Source organism: Neopsephotus bourkii, unplaced genomic scaffold (genome assembly GCF_033783945.1).
Source record: "Neopsephotus bourkii isolate Nb327-2 ecotype Australia unplaced genomic scaffold, CSIRO-AGI_Nbou_v1 NB_1589, whole genome shotgun sequence".
Lineage (NCBI taxonomy): Eukaryota > Metazoa > Chordata > Aves > Psittaciformes > Psittacidae > Neopsephotus > Neopsephotus bourkii.
The window spans coordinates 1-18,541 of record NW_026902065.1 but is presented as its reverse complement, the minus strand read 5'-3'; the positions used below and the strand labels follow the sequence as shown (position 1 = coordinate 18,541).

The 18,541-nt window shown below is 51.7% G+C and overlaps 1 protein-coding gene across 1 annotated transcript; it reads right to left on the bottom strand.

Moving 5' to 3' along the window:
- Positions 1-6,315: 6,315 nt before the first annotated feature.
- Positions 6,316-12,965, bottom strand: SSTR3 (somatostatin receptor 3). Its single transcript, XM_061371733.1, has 2 exons — positions 12,619-12,965; positions 6,316-9,716 (listed from the first exon to the last, which is right to left on the bottom strand). Exon 2 carries the CDS (start codon positions 9,660-9,662, stop codon positions 8,457-8,459), a length of 1,206 nt encoding a protein of 401 aa, XP_061227717.1. The 5' UTR covers positions 9,663-9,716; positions 12,619-12,965; the 3' UTR covers positions 6,316-8,456.
- Positions 12,966-18,541: the final 5,576 nt, after the last annotated feature.

Sequence of the window (18,541 nt, the reverse complement as noted above, 5' to 3'; positions counted from 1 at the left end):
GTGCTCAACAATCTTCCCTCTTCCTCATCACACACTTGGCCTTGGAGGCAGCCCAGGGAAGCTCTGGCCAGATTGGATTGCAATAATCCCTGCTCAGAAACAGCTGCTTCCTCCTCCTCCTGCATTTCCTCCCTTATCTGCACACCCCCAACACAGGCTAAATAGGGGGATACAGCCTGGCTCTCCCCAGTGACTGCCTCCATCCCATCAATCCTCTCTACCTCAGGTACAGAAGGAAGGAAATGACTTTGATGTTTCCTTCCCTGTCCAGCCCCTGTGTACAGCTCAGCTTCCCTGCTGCACACGTGGATCCCCTGCTCTGCTATACATACACACGTACTTGCATCCACCCGCTAACATACACACACTCACACTTCACTGCTTCTCCCTCCCCAAAACCTCCGGAGCAGAGATACCAACCGCACCAAGAGGCAGAGAAACGTCCCCTTCTCTTCCCCTTCCTGGATGCTTCTCCCCTCCAGCTGCTTTCCCTTTCCCCTCTTCCCCACCCCTTCGTCCCTGCTCTCCCAGAGCATCGCAAGCCGGGAGGGGAAGCGGAGGAGCTCTTACCTCCGGTCCCCTCCAGAGGGGTCCCGCGCTGGGTTATCTGTATCCTCAGCTGCTCCTGGCTAGCAGCGCGGGGAGGGAGGGCTGCCGGGGCCCAGCTGACTCCACACAGATGCTTGCCAAGTGCTCTTATGTAATTACTGTCTTCCCCATCCTGCCTCAGCGGCCTTTGTGAGTGCCTCCCCTCCTGCTCTGGCCCGTGTCAGGCTTGGCTCTCCTTCCTTCCCTCCCTTCCTTTCACCCACCCCACACAGCATCACACGATTTGCCCAGCTCAACAGCTGATTCCTTCTGGAAGCAAAATTCAGGCTTTTGGCTACTGCCGTTGCTACCCTTGGAAAGAGAGCTCACGTGTTGCAAGAGCTGGGAAGAGATGCTCTGCGCTCACCTCCTGTCCATTCACTGCCCAACCGCTGCCAGGTACCTTTGCCTTGCCCTTCTTTAGTGCAAAGGGAGCACCTGAGACATGGAAATGTGGCAGTGTGGTTTGATGTTCAGTAGTTTGGGGTGCCCTGTAGCAGCAGCTGGCCCTCTGCCATATCGGCATCACTGATCACGTCTGGCCAGGCTGTGGGGGGAGCTGGGAAGACTAGATGACCTTTAAAGGTCACCCTTCCAACACAAACCATTCTGTAATTCTATGACAAGATGAATCTTTTCCAGCCTGTGGACTGCATGGCTGTGCACAAGGCTTGTGTAACAGCCAGCCCTTGTTACCCAGGAGCACCAACACGGTAAGAAGTTATTGGCTTAGGATGTTTTATACGTCGCTGAGGATGAGCAGGCCTGCTGGATATCAGCTGCGTGGATACATTTCCTTTTTAACTTCTGCCCATGCAGGGCTTGGACCAACCGGGAATGACACGTTCCCTGGCTGCCAAGTTCAAGGATGCCTGTGCCAGCAGGAATTGCTGTTGTGTGCTGCTCGGCAGCCTGGATTGTCTCACACAGAGATCAAGGGCTGGCGAAGCCACTGCATTTTCTTGCTGTGTGTTGCTGAAATGCCACGTTGCTGAGGAGCATCTGGAGGAGCCCTACACCTGTACAATTGCTGCAGCAAAGCTGTTGCTAGACTTGGCAGTCTCCAGCGCTGAGCATGAAAGCAGGAGCTTGTCTCCCACTTCCTGCTGCCCCCACAGCTCGTCCGAGACACCGCATGTTTGCCGGATGCTGCAGAGCAGGGTATCAGAGACTGGCTGCAAGCTGTGTCAGTTGGATGTGCCTTTCAGCTAAGGGAGCATTGCGCAGGCTGCCACTTCCCCCACAGGTAGCTTGTCCAGCTCTGGTGTCCCACCTCTTACCACTGAGGCAAGAAACGCTGCTGGTATCCACCCCAAAGGCCAGCATGTGATTACAAGCACTAAGCCTACTGCAACCAGCGAGCCTTGTGAGCATCGAGGCCCAGCAGCTTGGTGACGTTGCAGCCTGGTTGAGGCAGTTCTTAACCAATAACCTCAGCCAAGCCTGCTACATTCTGCCTTTCTGGATCTAAATGCCTCCTCCCATCCACTCCTATGTAGACCCAGGAGCTTTGACCTCTGTGCTGTCCTCACACACTTCTAGCACTGCTCTGAGCAGTTACTAACAGGAGATCACTTCTGTGGGCATCCCAACTCACACAAGGAGTGCTAAGGAAGGGCAACAGTGGTTAGGGCAAGAAATACCTTTTTCAGAGGTACCCATGAGCTTTCTCACCAAAGAAACAAGCACTTTGATGTGAGAGGGGGAAAGATGGCATTTAGGAGTTCACAGAAACTCTTGGATCTGTGACAGGTTCTTCCCACTAAGAGAACCACCCTGACACTGAGGGAGCTGAAACAGAGTGGTTTCCCCCTTTGCTTGATAGCACTATCCTGATGGGCAGGGCCTGTTGCAATAGGGTAAGTGATGGTTTTAAACAAGAGAGATTCAGGCTGGATGTGAGGAAGAATTTTGTTACACTGAGGGTGGTAAAACACTGGCACAGGGTGCCCAGAGAGGTGGTGGATGCTCCAGCCCTGGAGACATTCAAGGCCAGGCTGGATGTGGCTCTGGGCAACCTGGTCTAGTTGAAGATGTCCCTGCTCAGTGCAGGGGTGTTGGACTAGAATGAGCTTTGAAGGCCCCTTCCAACCCAAACTATTCTATGATTCTATGGTCCTAGAACCAGTCAACAGCGTAAGAGTCCTCCCGTGTTCTCTGGCCATTTGATCCAGCTCGATCATGTTCATTACTCCATCTTCAAGACAGCAGGCCATGTGCACATTTTCTACCCATGCAGAAAAGCTCGATGCATTTCATAGCAACATACCTCTGCTGCAACCATATGATGACTTCCAGTAGCTACAACGCCTCTGAGAGCTTGACAAAGGGTTCTGCATGGATCTCCAGGCGAATACGTGGGAACTCCAAGAAGACAGTGCTGTGGCAGCGGGGTCCCAACGAAAGCCCCCACAACACCCCATGCTCCCTCCGCCAGCACACCGCAGGGTGTGCAGGGCTGTTGAGACATCCCCGCCTGGCACAGCCCTGCCTCAAACCCGAGTTAAACAGGGAGAAGGGCAGGGGTGTGAGGAGCAGGCAGGCTGCACCTCCCGGCTCCTCGTCCCCCGCCCGCCCAGATTCCAGCTCCCTATCCCTGCTCCCGGCCCTCCGGCGGCTGCCGACTGCCCCCTGCCGGCCGCGCTGCGCTCTGCGCCTCCTCCTGGCTCCCACGCGGCGCTGCCCCCGTGCCCGCTGCTTGTGATGCCCACGGGTGGCACCGGTGGCTCAGGCTCCTTCCTCCTCTCTGCAGCCTCCCGCCCAGTACTGCCCCCGTCAAAGCCCACCGAAGGAACAGAGTGATCCGTGTGCACCCAGTTCGTGAGTCAAGGCGTTCCTACCCCCTTCCCACCCGGCCCTGTTTGTCATGGATAGGACATGCTGCAGCCCAGGCACGCGTCTTTAGTTGGCTGCAGTTGATGTGCTGGGGATGTGTGTGTGTGTTTGTGCATGACGTGGTGTGAGATCTGAGCAAGCTGGCTGCCTTGTGCATGGCGTTTGCATATTTTATGCTTGGGAAGGCAAAGAACACCAAGTTTTCATGAGCAAATATTTGCATATTTTCCACTCGTTCAAGCAGATAAAGCATTTCCATTCTCCGTTGAATCCTCAGGAGAGACAGGAACAGCTTCTGTTCGAGGGTGTTTCCTTTCCTTGTACCGTTCTGCCTCTCATCTACTGGCTACTCTATTCCACAACTGGTTAACTGCTTCCTGCCCACTCCCCACACCCGCCTAGCCCATGGTCCTATAGAATAGTTGAAGCAGAACATGGCCTGGACAGGTTTGCTGTTGCCTGAGCTGAGCTGCTGTGTTTCCCTGCTGATGACAAATACAGCAGCTCCCTAACAACAGCTTCAAATGGCATTAAGTGTGGGCTGTGTTACTAACAGCCTGGAAAATGCAGCCTCACCTCTCCACACTGGAACCCCTCTCCAATCACCATTCTTTGCCCTTCCAGTGTCTCTCCTGAAGCTCCACTGCAGAGCAAAAGGGTCACACTGAGTGGGTCTGAAGCTGCTCCCGGCCATTCTTGAGCTGGCAGCAATGTGCTTGGGTGCCCACATATGGTGGGTTCGTCTATGTAGAGGGGTGATTTGCAAGGTCCAGTTGCCAGCTCCCAGTTGCAGCCCATGTCTGGACTGTGCATATGAAGGAGTATATTCGTGCTTAGGCCAAGATACATGCATGCAATCACATAAACACTCATTTGTATGCATGTATGCACATCACATACATATGCCTCTCTGTATCTGCTCTTGTTCATCCTGGCACATGCATATTAAACTCTATGAGCAGCTGGCAGAATGGGCTCTCCATGTTCCTAACACCCCATCTATGATCAAGCATTTGCTGGGAAGAGGCATTGCACAACACTGCCGAAATCACTGCAGCCCTTTCTAGTCTCGCAGCTCCAATCTCTACGTGATGAGAATGAAACCTTTTGTGCAGCACAGAGCTTGATGGAGCCCTTATCTCCATGCCTCTGCACCCAGAATAGAAAACTCCATTTCCATATCTGAGTGGAACAAATCCCCCTCAACACAGCCACAATTTCACTCAGTCCCTAAGCAGGGTCCCCATGGCCTCTGAGTTTTCTGAGTCAACTGCACCGTTAGAAGAGGGAGAGGGATGATGAGGGCAGTTGGTGCTATCACCACAGGAAAAGATGGGGATTCATGAGGAGAAAGGCAAAGCTGAAGAGAGAGGCAGGGGTCAGGAGGCAGCAAGGTACTGCCCACCATTCCAAACATCTGTTCCAACGAAAATCAACCTTTTAATCAATGGTAGCAGTTTACAAAATGTTATAGTGTTCATTTTCTCCTCGTGAATTTCAGACAAAAAATACCTTTTCTTTTCCCTCCTCCAGTCTTATTTTTGGTTCATCTCCTTTTTATTTTTTTCTCCCGATTTGTCACTGAAAAATAAGATGCGGCATAGGGAGGAGGAGGAAACACAAGACAGAAAAATATGATGCTTGTGACCCTTTCCTTTTAAACTCCTGTTTAAACTAAATACCCCTTATTTTTGCAGGTCTCCCTGGGATGCAATTGGTTTTCCTCAGCAGGCTCCCCTGCAGAGCTGCCTTGCTAGTGGGCTCAGACTCCATGTATCACAATGATGTCTCCTTGGCACACCGGCTTGGTGCTGACAACTCCGTGCTTGGGCTCTTCGGAGATGTAGGTATTTTAAGGAGCCAACCAGTTGGTGGAGTTTCTTGAGTGGTGACTTGCAGCAGATGGAGCTGCAAAGGCATGCGAAGTGAAGTCTCAGCTCAATTCAGTGGTGAAGGAGAGCAGCTCTGTTAAGCATGTTGGGAACTCCCCCACCTCCCCATGGCAGATGGGCAGCCCCTTGGTGGAGAAGGAAACCCTTCCTATATGTACCCCCCACCCATCTGAGATGCCTCCTGCTAGGTCTTCATTCACTGTCACATGCCTTCTTCAGTGCTTGGTCACCAACCACCAACAGAGCTCCATGCTCCCCAGCTACTACCATTTCTCCTCTATACTACACTGATGTCTGTGCCAATGGTGCCCAGTATTCACCTTACCCTGCTCCTCACGGCAAGAGGAGCAACACAGCACTCTGCTTAAAGTGCTGTGCTGTCTTGTCTATCCAACCCCTTGATAGCTAGTCCTTTTTATCTTCCTACTATTTGTTGCCCCATATATGGGCAGGATCTTTGGCAGTTCATCTTCATTCCACTAGAATTTGTTGTTTGTGATTCCTTCAGTGGATGCTATGGGAGCTCCCCAAAAAGAAGAGGCTTTTTTAGTCCAACAGACTGTGTATCCCTCACTCATGAATAGTTTGGCTGCTTTTTTCACTGGGGCCCAAAGTGTGGGCAGCTGATGCATGGATTGAAGGAGGAGGAGATGTGAAGAGGTAGAAGGGGATAGAAACTGAGAAGCAAGCACTTTCTTTTCCCCATGAGTTGAGCCTACCCTCTGGTGTGTCTGACTGTCCATGCTCAGGGGTACTTAGTAAGGCTAAGCCATACCCATGTGGGATCACTGGTAGGTCAGGTCCTGAGGCTGAGCCTACAGGCATGGACAGCTTGGCACTCACATCCCAGGACGGAGGACTCACAGGGACAATCTTTCTGTGTCAGGGAGGTGATGGCTGTACCAGTGGCTGAAAGCGTGGCTGAATGTCTTTTCTTGGTCATGTTTGGAGCCCCTTTCCACTCTTTCTCTGCTCTTTGGCTTGGCTAGGACGTCTCATCACCTGGTACCCTGTGATGGTCCTTTCCCAAACTTAGGTGCTCTGCACTGCAATTCCTCCGATGCCTTCCAGGCCTCCACTTCACACATCACCTTTGGGTGACATTGTCTTTTGCTTCTTCATAAAGTGGTTCTGTTCCCAACATCCTCAGCTGCTGCAGCAGCTTGTTCTGTTTCCTGGTCCAAGGCTTTTGTCTTCCGTCCCAGCACACTTGACACAAGCCATCCCTTCACATCTCATGGCTTTTCTCAAGTGACCTGTGAGACATCCTTCCATCAGCCAGCTCTTGTCACTGGCCCTCCACTGACTGCCTTCTTCAGCTTATCCTGACCTCAAGAAAGCATTTCTCCTCCTGGTAGGTCCCTGCTTCCCATTCTCAAATTATTTGTGGAGAAAAGTGCCCAGATATAATGAAGGGCTCTTCTCCTTCTTGGTGGCTGTAGCTTAGCAACAACACTCATGGGGAAGTTCAAGGTGTGGGGACAGACATTTAGCAGAGCCTGCAGGAATGATGCCAAAGTGGAGAGACAGACCTTCATCCCACCCACCCTTGTACATCACTGCTCCTCTAGCATGCACACTCAGACAGGCCCACCCACAACCTCCCACCAACAACTGATGCACAGAAGCAACAACTCATCCAATGCAGCACACATACTCTCACGCTCTTACACAAGCATTCACATGCGCATGTTTCCACATATGCTTACATGCCTACACACCTCTATCTACCCTTTAAACATCCCATAGTGCCATACACACACTTCCACATCTGTGTTTGTATACACTTACACACACGCACACCACCTTGTGCAGCTCTGTACACACTTATACATGCCCCACAGCCACACACTGATTAGCACTAGTGCCCAACCCGTTCTTACCTTCCACTAGCCCTGACTCCTTGATCTACAGTCCTCTTCAGCCATTCCAATACTCATACAATGTATACATACTTCTGCATACAGTCACCTTTGTACACATGCAGACACATCGTTTCTTATTCATTCTTAGCCATTCTACCTTTTCCCAAAGATGAATCCATCCCAAGTATTGCCCAGACTCCTGCAACCATAGATCTCACACAGCGAAGATTCCCCAACCTCCCTCTGCTCCCTGCCCCATCTTGTACTGATACATGCCTTGACCTCCTGTACCAGCCAAACATTACTCCATACAGAGATCAACTAATCTCAAAGACATTGTGTATTGTTAGGAAAGCCAAAGCCATATCTATAGCACCCCACTCCCCTAACCACACAGGGTAGTTCTGCCCAGTTGGCCTTTGAAGTCCAAAGGCTTTTTGTTTATTTACAATAAGGCTTAGGGAGAGACAAAGGGAAAGGGCATTTCAGCTTGTAGGAAACCCTGCCTCCAGCCCATGCTTCGTTGTCTTCTTTTCTACTTATATCTTCCACCAGGGTGCATAGGCACCAGGAAAGCACTGAAGAATGCAAGGTGCAGGGAAGAAGTGTCCCATCTGCTCTCTCAGGTAAGTCTCATCAGCCTGCCCAGAGTCCATGAGAGCCCTGGAAAGGAAGAAGAAGCTTTGAGTGGTCTCCAGCCACGACCAGCATGAGTAGGAGGAATGTTATCCTCAAGACTTACTGGAGAGCTAAAAAGGGATCAGCCATACATGCGACTGGCTGTTATGTCTTTGCTGCAGACATTTTTCCTCCCTGTTTTTCTTTTAGGGTAAACCACTTCTAATGTTTATAAGGAAGATAATCAAGGTCCTAGGATGCCTATTCATTCTATATGCCATTTGAGGACTTCCTTGAGGTGCCAGAGTCAGATGGCAGCTGATGCCCTTTGCCACTGGGTCATCTAAGGAAGGATCATGCAATCTAGGGCTGACCTTGCTTTCTCCATACTGTGAGTGCCCATCACCTCTTCACCTCTCCGTGGATTCAATCCTTCCTTTACCCAGTACCACAAAAACCTCAGGTGTCTCTTCCAAAGCCAAGAATAACGCCTTGTTTTTTCCAGAAGTTCATGGAACCTTCTTCTTCTTTGAATGGAGTCTTGGACTTCAATATTCCTTTGTATGAATGTCTCTCATTGCCTTTGAGGTGGAAAAGCACAAGAGGGTGAAGGGGATCCCAGGTCCCAGTGTCCCTTTCCCCTGCACCATCCCTTTCATCATAAATAACTGACATGCAACTTGTTGCTCTTTTCACATCCCCCAGGCTCCTCAGGGAGTGGTTTTTGCTGGTTGCTTTCTCCTTCCCCACTGCTTAGAGGGTGCTCCTGCCTGTCATTACCATTCTGCGTGATCTTGCTGATCTCGCCCTCCTCCCCTTCATCGTCAGTCTTCTCGGGGGGGCACTCTGGCACCTCCTGGCTCTGGACTCGGCGGGATGGCCGGAAGATGGCCCTTCGGAAGCCCTGCTTGAAGCGGTAGGAGAGGAAGCCATAGATGATAGGATTGGCACAGCTGTTGGCATACGGCAGCACCACCACGAGGAAGTAGACACCAAAGAGGGATGGCTCCTCTGGCAGTGGGCAGACAACATTGATTATGTTGAGGACATAGAAGGGGAGCCAGCAAAGGATGAAGACAGCCACAACAGCCACCACCATGCGGGTCACTCTGCGCTCTGAAAGCTTGTGCTTGGAGGACAGAGCTCTCACCCGCCTGCCCGATGAACGAACCTTCACTACGATAAGAAGATAGCAGAGACAAATCACCAGCAGTGGCCCAAAGAAGCCCAGCGTGGCAGTGTAGACGATGAAGCCAGCTCTCCACACCGAAGCGGGCTCTGGCCACTGGATGTGGCAAGTGTTCATCCCTAAAGGAACGTCTGAGAAGACGACCACGGGCAGCACCACTACAGAAGACAGGACCCACACAGTTGCACTCACAGCCTTGGCCACCCGTGCTGTTCTCCATTTGGAGGACTTCCCTGGGTGGACCACGGCCAGGTAGCGATCGACACTCATCACCGTCAGGCAGAAGATGCTGGTGAACTGGTTGATGGCATCCACAGCCATCACCAGGCGGCACATGAAAGACCCAAATGGCCAGTAGGACAAGGCATTTTGTGCAGCCAGGAAGGGCAGACCCAGCATGAAGAGTTCATCAGCTAGGGCCAGGTTCAAGATATAGACATTGGTCACTGACTCGCTCACAGAGTGCCGCAGGACCACATAAATGACCAGAGAATTCCCAACCAGCCCCACCACACAGACAATGAGATAGACCACGGGGATGAGGACACCACTGAAAATCACACCAGGGCTGGTGATGGTGGAGCTGTTGGGGGTAGTGAAGCCTGCCCAGCTGCCAGAGGCATTCCCCTCCTCGGACACCACTGGCGTGGGGAGGCTGAAAGCAGAAGTGTCCATAGCAGAGGCAGGGAATAGGTGGAGGGCAGCGTCCTTGCAGGATCAGTTACCAATCTGGAAGTGAAAAGAGGAGAAAAGAGCCATTGATAGTGAGGACATGACAGCTGAACAGATAAAGCCACAGATAAAAACACCACATTAACTGAGTGTAGGTGTGGATAGGCATGGGAAGTTGAGGTGAGTCTTTGGATGCTGGGAGCTGGAAGATGTAGAACAGTATCAACCCCATCTAATCCTGGGAGACACACGAGTGGGCATGGAGTGACAAACAGGAACATGGCTCAATGTAGATCAATGGATCCTCTCCCCTAGGGGAAGATCCTCTGGGAAAAGAACCACATGCTAGTCTAGGGACAGGGAAATTTCTCTTTTTGCTAATGTCTTGAATACTGGGTCACCAGCAGCCTGACTCTCGTTTATGAGTGGCAGGTGCCTTAGGAAAAAACAAGGGAAGAGCATCCAGTGACAAAGTGCAATTCCAGCTCTGGTTCACTCATTCACCGAGTACCCTCCTGCTTGCTGCAGCTCTTTTTGGGCTGGCCAGGTTACCATGGGGTTGTTAGTCCCACCAGGAGAAATGAAAGCATCTCTACTCTCAGTCCAAGACAAGAGGCTGAGCTCAGCACCTGAGCTGGAAGCTAGCTGGTTTCTGTTAAACCAGTTTAGGAGTAAAGGAAGAGATGGATTATGTGGGGTACACCAAGAAGGATCACCCCAGATCTCTCTTGTCTCTTTCTCTCGTTTTCTTTCACCCTGTAACACACTGCTAATGGAAGAGGCTCTGCCTACCCCAGCTGTTTGCAACACCAAAGCAGTATCCCAGCCTTTCTAACCTGAGGTGCCCAACTGCCTGTCACATCAGGGTTTGGCATGGAAACAGCACTCAGCTCATTCAGGGACAGCCCTGAACAAACAAGCTCTCCATTCACCACCAGCTCTCTGCTGACACTGGGTGAGAAGCTGCAGGCAGAGAAGAGACAGATAAGGGAAGAACGTGCCTTTTGTCAAGGCTCCGGATTTGTGAGATAGACAGTCCAGCACATACTCCAGGTCAGAGACACCCTGGGAAACCTTATGCATCATCTTCTTGATGAACTAGCTCCTTGGAAGGGAGGATGACTTGGTGGAAGAGAACAGAGACCCTGAAGCTCACCTTTACCCATCCCAACAAAAAGGGCTCTGAAGCTCTTTTGTTATGTAAATGAAAACGGAAATCTCAAAGGATTCCCAATATTAACTACTTTCAGGAGGCCAGAAACACTCCAGAGACTTTTCTCCCAGATAAGATTCTCTGTATCACCACATCTTTCTTCAGAAATGTCCTAATATTACAGGTTTAATTCTTTTTTGTAAGCGGCCTTCCAACTTCTGTATACCTCAGGGGAGACCTGAACTTCAGATGGATACCAGATAGGTAAACCCAACAGACTCCACAGGTGTATCAGATCTTGTGTTGAAAGAACATCCTCTGATAGGCCCCTTAAATCCACAGATGGGCAAATATGTCTTAAGGCTATATGCTCTACAGGCTATTGCATAAATGTTCCCTGTTATACTTAAATAAGCTTTAAAGAACTGGAATTGTTTAGACTTTTCTTCATTTGCAGGTGCCGTGGGCTGTGACACACTGTCCTGATAGAAGCCTATCTCTTGGGGTCCTGCAGTACAACACATCATGAGTGACTGCAATGAATGGGCAAAGGGATTTGAAACTATTTCTAAGCTCAAGGATCTTTCTTCTGATTTTTTGGGGATCTTTTTTTTTTTCCCAGTGCTGTTCTAGTGATGCAAATCACTTGTTGGAGGAAACAGGAGGGCAGAGGCTTTTCTGGAGGCAAAGACCCCTGCAAAGGGTGGCAGAGACCAGAATGGTATGTTCATAAGATGCTCCTCTAGAAGTAGGGGACACAGTTAGGAACCCCTTTGGATGTTCCTCCAGAATGCAGAAGAACTTAAAAAAAGCATTTGGAGACAAAGCCCTACAAATATCAAATACAGATGAGGACACTCATGCTGGGGCTGAAGAGCACATGGAGAAGTGTCTGGGGTCCAGACCTCAAAGCTGGTTGCTCAGGCTGTGGTTTAGCAACCCAGTAACGATTGAGTTTGGAACTTCAGGGCTCAAAAGCCCTGTTAGAAATGCTAAGGCATGCAACGCAAAGCACTGATTCACTAGAAACTTGTTCTCCTGCTCAGACAGCTGCAGTGGTGAAACCTCATCTTTAAGCAAAAGTGGTCTGCCTGTGCCATTCTAACTTTGGCAAGTACCATCTCCCATCTCAGATGCTGTGTCACACACCCTTTCTGGCTAGTTTGATATCCCATTGGACACCAGTGCCTCATCTGGGTTGGATCCGCTCTACTGACTGCTTTGACAGCACCCACATAGGTAGGCATTGATGAGGAACCTTGTCCTCAGGCTGATTGATATGATTGATAGTGTATAGGCATCTGCCTGGGGCTTTCCCTCATGTGGAAAGTACCTGTTGCAAGTGACTTGGGATCCCATAACACGTGCTGCCAGAATATAGCTGGTGCATACATCTGCAGAGCAGGAGGAAGGCAGAGATGCAAATCAGTGCCACCACTTTCTGTAGGAAAAAAAAATAAAATTAATAAATGTCTGCACTGGAAGTGAGGAGGAGGTGGATGCTAAAAGCTGAGCCTGGACCTGGTTACAAAACAGGAACAGGAGCTGGGAGGGACCACAAAGGCCAATAACCTCCAGTCCCTCTTGCCCCCATCCCTGCCTGTCCCCCTTGTTTCCCACTGCCCTGCTGCAGCTCAGGACTCCCCCTGCCTCACCTCGGGGCTGAGCTCTCTGTTGGGGACCAGGCGGGGCTGGGGGGGTCGGAGGGGTTGGATGGGCATGTTTCCTCCTCTGGGACTGCAGAGTTAACTTCTGCATGGACTCACACCCGCGGGAGACATCTGGAAAGAGCCGCCTGGTACTTACGTGTCGCTGGGATGCACATTTTCCTCTGCTTCCCCGACAGAATCCGTGTCATGTTTTTCCCCCTTCCCTTTTCTTGAAGGCAATTGACGAAAGCGGTCCCGGGAACGAAGAGGGTCCCACCGTGCGCTACCGGAGGCTCAAGTCCTGCCTCCCGGACCTGCCCATCGCCCCCTCCGTGGCCGGTGCTGGGCCGGGACCAGCTCCCATGCCCGCTGGTGTCCAGCCGGCAGCGCTGCCCTCCGGACGGGGGTGCGGGCCCCTCAGCCTCACGGCGGCGAGGCTCTGCCCGCCGCTCCCGCCGCCATCCGCGGGAGACGGGGCTCGTCCGCCGGGCGAGACGGAGAGGAGAGGAGCGGAGCGGAGCGGAGCGGCGGCTGCCGGGGGGGTCGGCTGGTGGCAGCCAATGGGCGCCACGCACGGGAGCAGCGGGAGAGAAAGGGAAGGACGGGATGCGGGGGGAGAGAGCGAGGTGGGGAGTAAAAGGGAGAGAGGGAGATGCAGGAGAGGGGCAAGGGGCGAGGGGAAGTGCAAAGGATGAAGTGTGCGGTCAAAGAAGATGGGGGTAGTGCAGAGAGGGATGCAGACAGCAGTTGTGTGGTGGGAGAGTAGTGTGTCTGGGGGGAGCTCAGCTCGGCTCCCCTGGCAGTGCAAAGCGCCCTATGAATCCCGTGAATACCGAGGGAGAGGGGTTCCCTTTTCTGGGGATCTTGCAGGCAAGACCGGTGCTGCTCAAAGCCGCAGGGACACTGCAAAGCCTCCTGGCTGGGAACATGCTCAGAACCCAGCGTGGATGCTGAGCACACAAACCCTTCTCCCTCCTGTTCTGCCCTATGAGCACCTCCAGGTGGATGGAGTGGAGGGCAGATGGGCAAACAGGGGATGACTATCTCAACTCCTCCATCGCCTCCTCTGGCTCTATGCACAATCTCATGTCATTTGTACCTTCTTTGGAAAAAAGCTCCAGTTCCACAGCCCCGGACTCTCCTGCCAGATTTCATCTGAGGGCACCCAGAAGAAATGGGGCAGGGCAAAAAAATAAGCTCGTTTGTGTGAGCAGTTCTGCCAGGAAGTTTCCCATCCCATTCCTTGCACAAAGTGCTTCTCTGTAGTCCTCACACCATTCCCTGCCCTGCAGCCAGCATCAGTGACTCTTTGTGCTGTGCAGTCCCCCAGCTTTTGACATTTGGCACTGCTGTTATGAACATTTGAGCTCCTGAGGCCAATTCCAGCCTTACAAAAGGCAGGAAGTATCCCTGAGAGGAATATATCCAGGGTCTAAAACCTTTCTTACCAAACCTGCTTGTGCAATTTTATGTCCAGCCAGTGCCACTAAGGTAACCAGGTGAAGGCAGTGCAGGGCTTGGAAGCTGTCAGGATGCCTTAGCCTAGATCTTGGCCACAATGCTGTCTGGAGACACACAGAATGGCACAGGTAGCACCCAGTGGCTATCTCTGTCATGACAGGGCAGGTATCTGCAGCACCATGTAGGGAGCCCCTGAGCTCATGTCTTAGAATAGAGCTGTGCAACAGCAGAGCTCTTCTCAGGCCAGCTACAAGTTGCAGGACTTGTTAGCACAAGCAGAGTCACAGAACCACAGCTTCCAGGTCTCCAGCTCTATTCTCTGCCTCCGCTCTAACAGAGTTGTGTAAACTGCTTGAATTGTGTTGGAAGGAGAGCTCAGCCGGTACATCACCACTGGTGGGCAGATACATGAATGTTGTTTCATGCAGATGGTGAGCCTCTCCTCTCTGCATTGCTGTACATGACACAGGACAGACTGTGAAGGCAAAAGCCAAGGCTTGAAAACTGGAGAGGAAGTGATAACCCACTGTGAATGCATTGGTTTGAGTAATGTTTAGGAAGTTTAAGGGAGGATGGATCCCAGTCTCAAGGGCTTTGTGTCCCTTGCTCTTCCACAGGTGTGTGCCCACACAGGAAACTTAATTTCTGCCCTTCTGGCCTTACGTTGTCACAATTTACATTACCTTTGGATGAGGCTTGGGCAATTCATCCTGCAGTCCCAGTGCAATGCTGACATTTGTGGAACTCACTGCCACAGTATGTTCTCTCGGGTTGCTCTGGACATTACCAGTGAATAATGTGCCTCATCACCGAACTGACTGCCTTTGATCTGCCCAGGAATTCAATGTGCAGAAATCTGCCTGGCAGCAGGGTACCTCAGGGGTTTGCAGTGGGGGGCTGTTGCTGGCACTACCCATGCAGCTCCTCAGTGCAGAAAGCAGGTTTTGAAACCCAGAACTGGTGCTGCACTGGGGAGTGGTGAGCTGGATCCACAGCTGCTCTGTGCCCTCCTAGGACTGCAGGGTTTTGCAGTGCCAATCACTGCACCCTGAGCCCTCCTCCCTCTGGCAAGCAGTGGCAGTAGCAGCCACCCTGTGTAACACCACTTACTCTCAAGTCTGCAATGCATCAGGAAGGCAGGTGCTCACAGTTGCCAGATCCATGGTACCGCTGGGACTACTCTCTTCAGCTTCATTTTAGTGACTTGGAGGCAATTTGTCTGGACTGGTGACTCATTCCTGGCTCTTTTTATTCCCCCCCTGCCCTCCCCCTTCCTGTTCTCACTCTGCCTGAGCCTGGCAGCGGGAGTGAGCGCTGGTACCGGTATGACTGCCTGTGACGTGAGCTTAGGAGCGTTAATGCAGAAGTGTTTTGGTGAAGGGGTGTCCCCAGCAACCCACAGCCGCAGTCCCCACGGAGAGGAGCCTACTACCAGATGTGTCCTATCCCAGTGCCTGCATCTCATCCTGTGTGTGCGTCGGAGGGGAGACAACTTTTCTCTTGAGCACATGGAGGATGAGAAGGGGAAGGGCAGAAGCGGAGGTGCAATCACCTCGCTGGCTGATTACAGGTGGTTACAAAGGTGTAACCCCCTTTGGCTGGCACGTGACATCTGCACTTTACTGAGGAGTGCAGGGGGCTGAGCTGAGAACTTAGCAACTTGGTGCATGAGTCAGGCCTCCTTTCCTCATCTTATAGCAGATGGAGCTCCCCAGTACCAAGCTCAGCTTGGTGCTGCCTGGGTTGTCACAGCAAGCAGGTATCTCCACCCCAGCCATCCCATTGCTCACTGCGTCAGGGCCGTTATCCCCCTGAGGCACAACACATCACGACATAGCAAGAATGTACAGTCTGTTTATTGGGACTTACTCACTATGTTGTAAGCTCAAGGGGCTGGTGAGGAAGGGCTGAGTGTGGGGAAGTTGTGCAAATGGGCAAACCAGTGCTGCCGGACCCACAACAGTCTTTCAAGCCAGCAGAAATAAAAGCGCAGTGACCGCCACAAGGTACTGATGGTACTGGGATGCTGGAACCATTGCTTTGCTGTGTGCTGAGCAGAGGCTGGCATCAAGATGGGGATGGGATCTGTAGCCAAAAACATGACAGACCTTGCAACATCAGCTTGTCTATTTCCTCTTCTCCCTCCTTCTGCCACAGTGGTGGTAAAAGAATGAAAGGCAAGGTCCCAGCTAGAAAGATCTCACTCTTCCCTCAGGCTTTGGCCAGCTTTGCCTCTTGTCCTGAAGCTTCTGTCCTCCCTCTGCTGCCTTGAGTTGAAGGGGAAGGGCAGGTGGGAACAATATGAGGAGTATAGGAGTCCTGGGGGAAAAGCTGCTGCCTGCTGATGAACGGCAACATGAAAAACCTCTTGAGGTGAGCAGGACCTGCTAAGGGGAAGGGCCATTGGGTAACTGCCATGAATGAGAAACAGCAGAGTTTTTTGTTTTGTTTTGTTTTCCCTATAGGCAAAGCCTGCAGCTTCACACCTCTCACAGCAGGTCATCCCCAGGGTACCCTGGATATAGATCCCTTTGTGGCAGAGGAACACAGAGAGTTCTTCCCTGTGAGGGCAGAGGTGGAAAATCCTGGGCACCAGGAGATGGGGGGAAAACGTGCCCATGGGCAAGCAGGAAAGAGGAGGAAGTGGTTTAGGGATGTGTGTGCTCTGTCATGTCATGTCCTGTCCTTTCCCCAATCAGGACTTCTGTTTCCCTCTCTTTCTGTAAGGATGGCCCATCCCACCATGCACAGCAGGTCATAGGAACCCAGTGGCCCTGACCAGCCAGGTTTGGGAGCAGGAAAGTGCCACTGGTGTCATTCCAAAGGATCCCTTCCAGACTTACTCGTTCAGAGGAGGCTGCATGCATGTTTCTTTGTCCGGGTGGGCTGCGGGCAGAGGACTGCTCGGATGGCCTCATCAAACACTGTCTTGAGGCCACGCTGTGTCAAAGCTGAGCATTCAAGATATTTCACAGAGTCTGTTGGAAGGAAAGCAAGTGCTGTAATAGGGAGGAAGGAAACTGACATAGGCAGTGGGGGTACCCATGGGTCTGCTGCCAAGAGAAACATGCAGGAGGAATGCCACAGACCACGCCAAGCAGACAGAGATGCACGTGCGTCACCAACATGCTTCTGGCTCACATCAGTTCATAGCCACAACACCCTCCTCCTCTCAGTGCCCGTTGCACTGCGTCCTTAGGCACATGCCACCTGAACACCACCGAGCCTTATCTTGAGATGAGGTCTCAAGTCCCCTCAGACTTCAAGTGTAATTCAGACTGCCTGGCCTCGAGCACCTCTTGTGGCATCTCAGATCACATGGTACTTCCCTTTTTGGGACTCTACCTTCAAAATCTCCGACACCTCACGCTGGAAAGCAAAGCAAATTGAATGAACACAGCTCAGGCGATCAAAGCCATTAGGCATTGTCAGGACACACTTCTGTCACTCAGGCAGTTCACTTCAAGGGAAAGCTTGCCAGCCATACAAGACCAGGGTTTGTCTGTTGTCTACCCTCATAGCCAGGGCAGAGCCATCGTGTGAGGCTGGCTGTGCTATCCTGATCAAACATGCACACCTCAGTTGAAAACTCCCCCCTCAAGCTGTTTTCCACCTCTCTCCTACTTCTGTATGCTGTAGTTGAGAAGAGACGTTACCTGTAACAAACATTTGTGCATGTCCCCAAATACAAGCGGGATCTGATGCCCCTGAGATGAACAGTGGGGTGAGACACGCGTACCAGGGGCTGCACGTATGTGCCCTGGTAGTCATTCAGGGACAGGAAGCTGCAGTTGCAGCTCTTCCTGAGAGATGTTAGAAAACTCACTCTTCCACATCTTTCCGGATGTGGAGGAGAGGCCTCTGCCCACACAGCAGCTGCAGCTTTCACATAAAAATGTTGGCTGAGGTAGAAATAGCAGAGTAAAAGGGGAGGGGAATGTGCAAGCATGTATTTGTGTGTGTGTGTGTGTGTGTTTACGATAGTGGCAGGAGAGAGGCAGAAAACAGAGGGTTGAGGGATTGAGGCTTTCTCAAGAAGCAGATCTCCTTCCTGAATCTCCTGACATACATTTTGTTCCATGATCCTTGGTGTGTCTCAGAGATATGACTGGGAGATACCTCTACAAAAGTCTCATTGAGTTGAGGGGAAGCCCTTCTGTTCTGCCTCGAGGTCAAATTATGCCCTAAGTACATACCGATTTCCTTGGCCAGAGCAAGGCCTTGAGGATATGTAATTGGAGATAGCTTCTTCTCCTTCAGCTTCTCAATGGTGTCCTTGTCATCACGAAGATCCAGCTTTGTGCCCACAAGGATTATGGGAGTATTAGGGCAGTGATGCCGTACCTCTGGGAACCACTAGCATGAGAGCAAAAGGGCAAAGATGTGAGAAGAAGTCAACAATATGGGCATGCACAAAGGAAACAGGCAGCAACATAGCTTATGCCCTGTCCTTCCTCATAGCCCTTCCATCCAGTGGTGGGCACTACAGCTTAGACCAGGCCAGCCCTTGTTGCTGGGCCTTCTCTCTCAAATTCTGTTGAGCAAAAGCACAAGCTGCTCTCAACACTTCATGGCTCCCCGAAACCCAGGGAGGAACCTGAAAATGGTTGTACATTTCA

Excerpts from the sequence above, each read along its gene's own strand:
- SSTR3 (XM_061371733.1), bottom strand. The coding sequence starts at position 9,662 with ATGGACACTTCTGCTTTCAGCCTCCCCACGCCAGTGGTGTCCGAGGAG.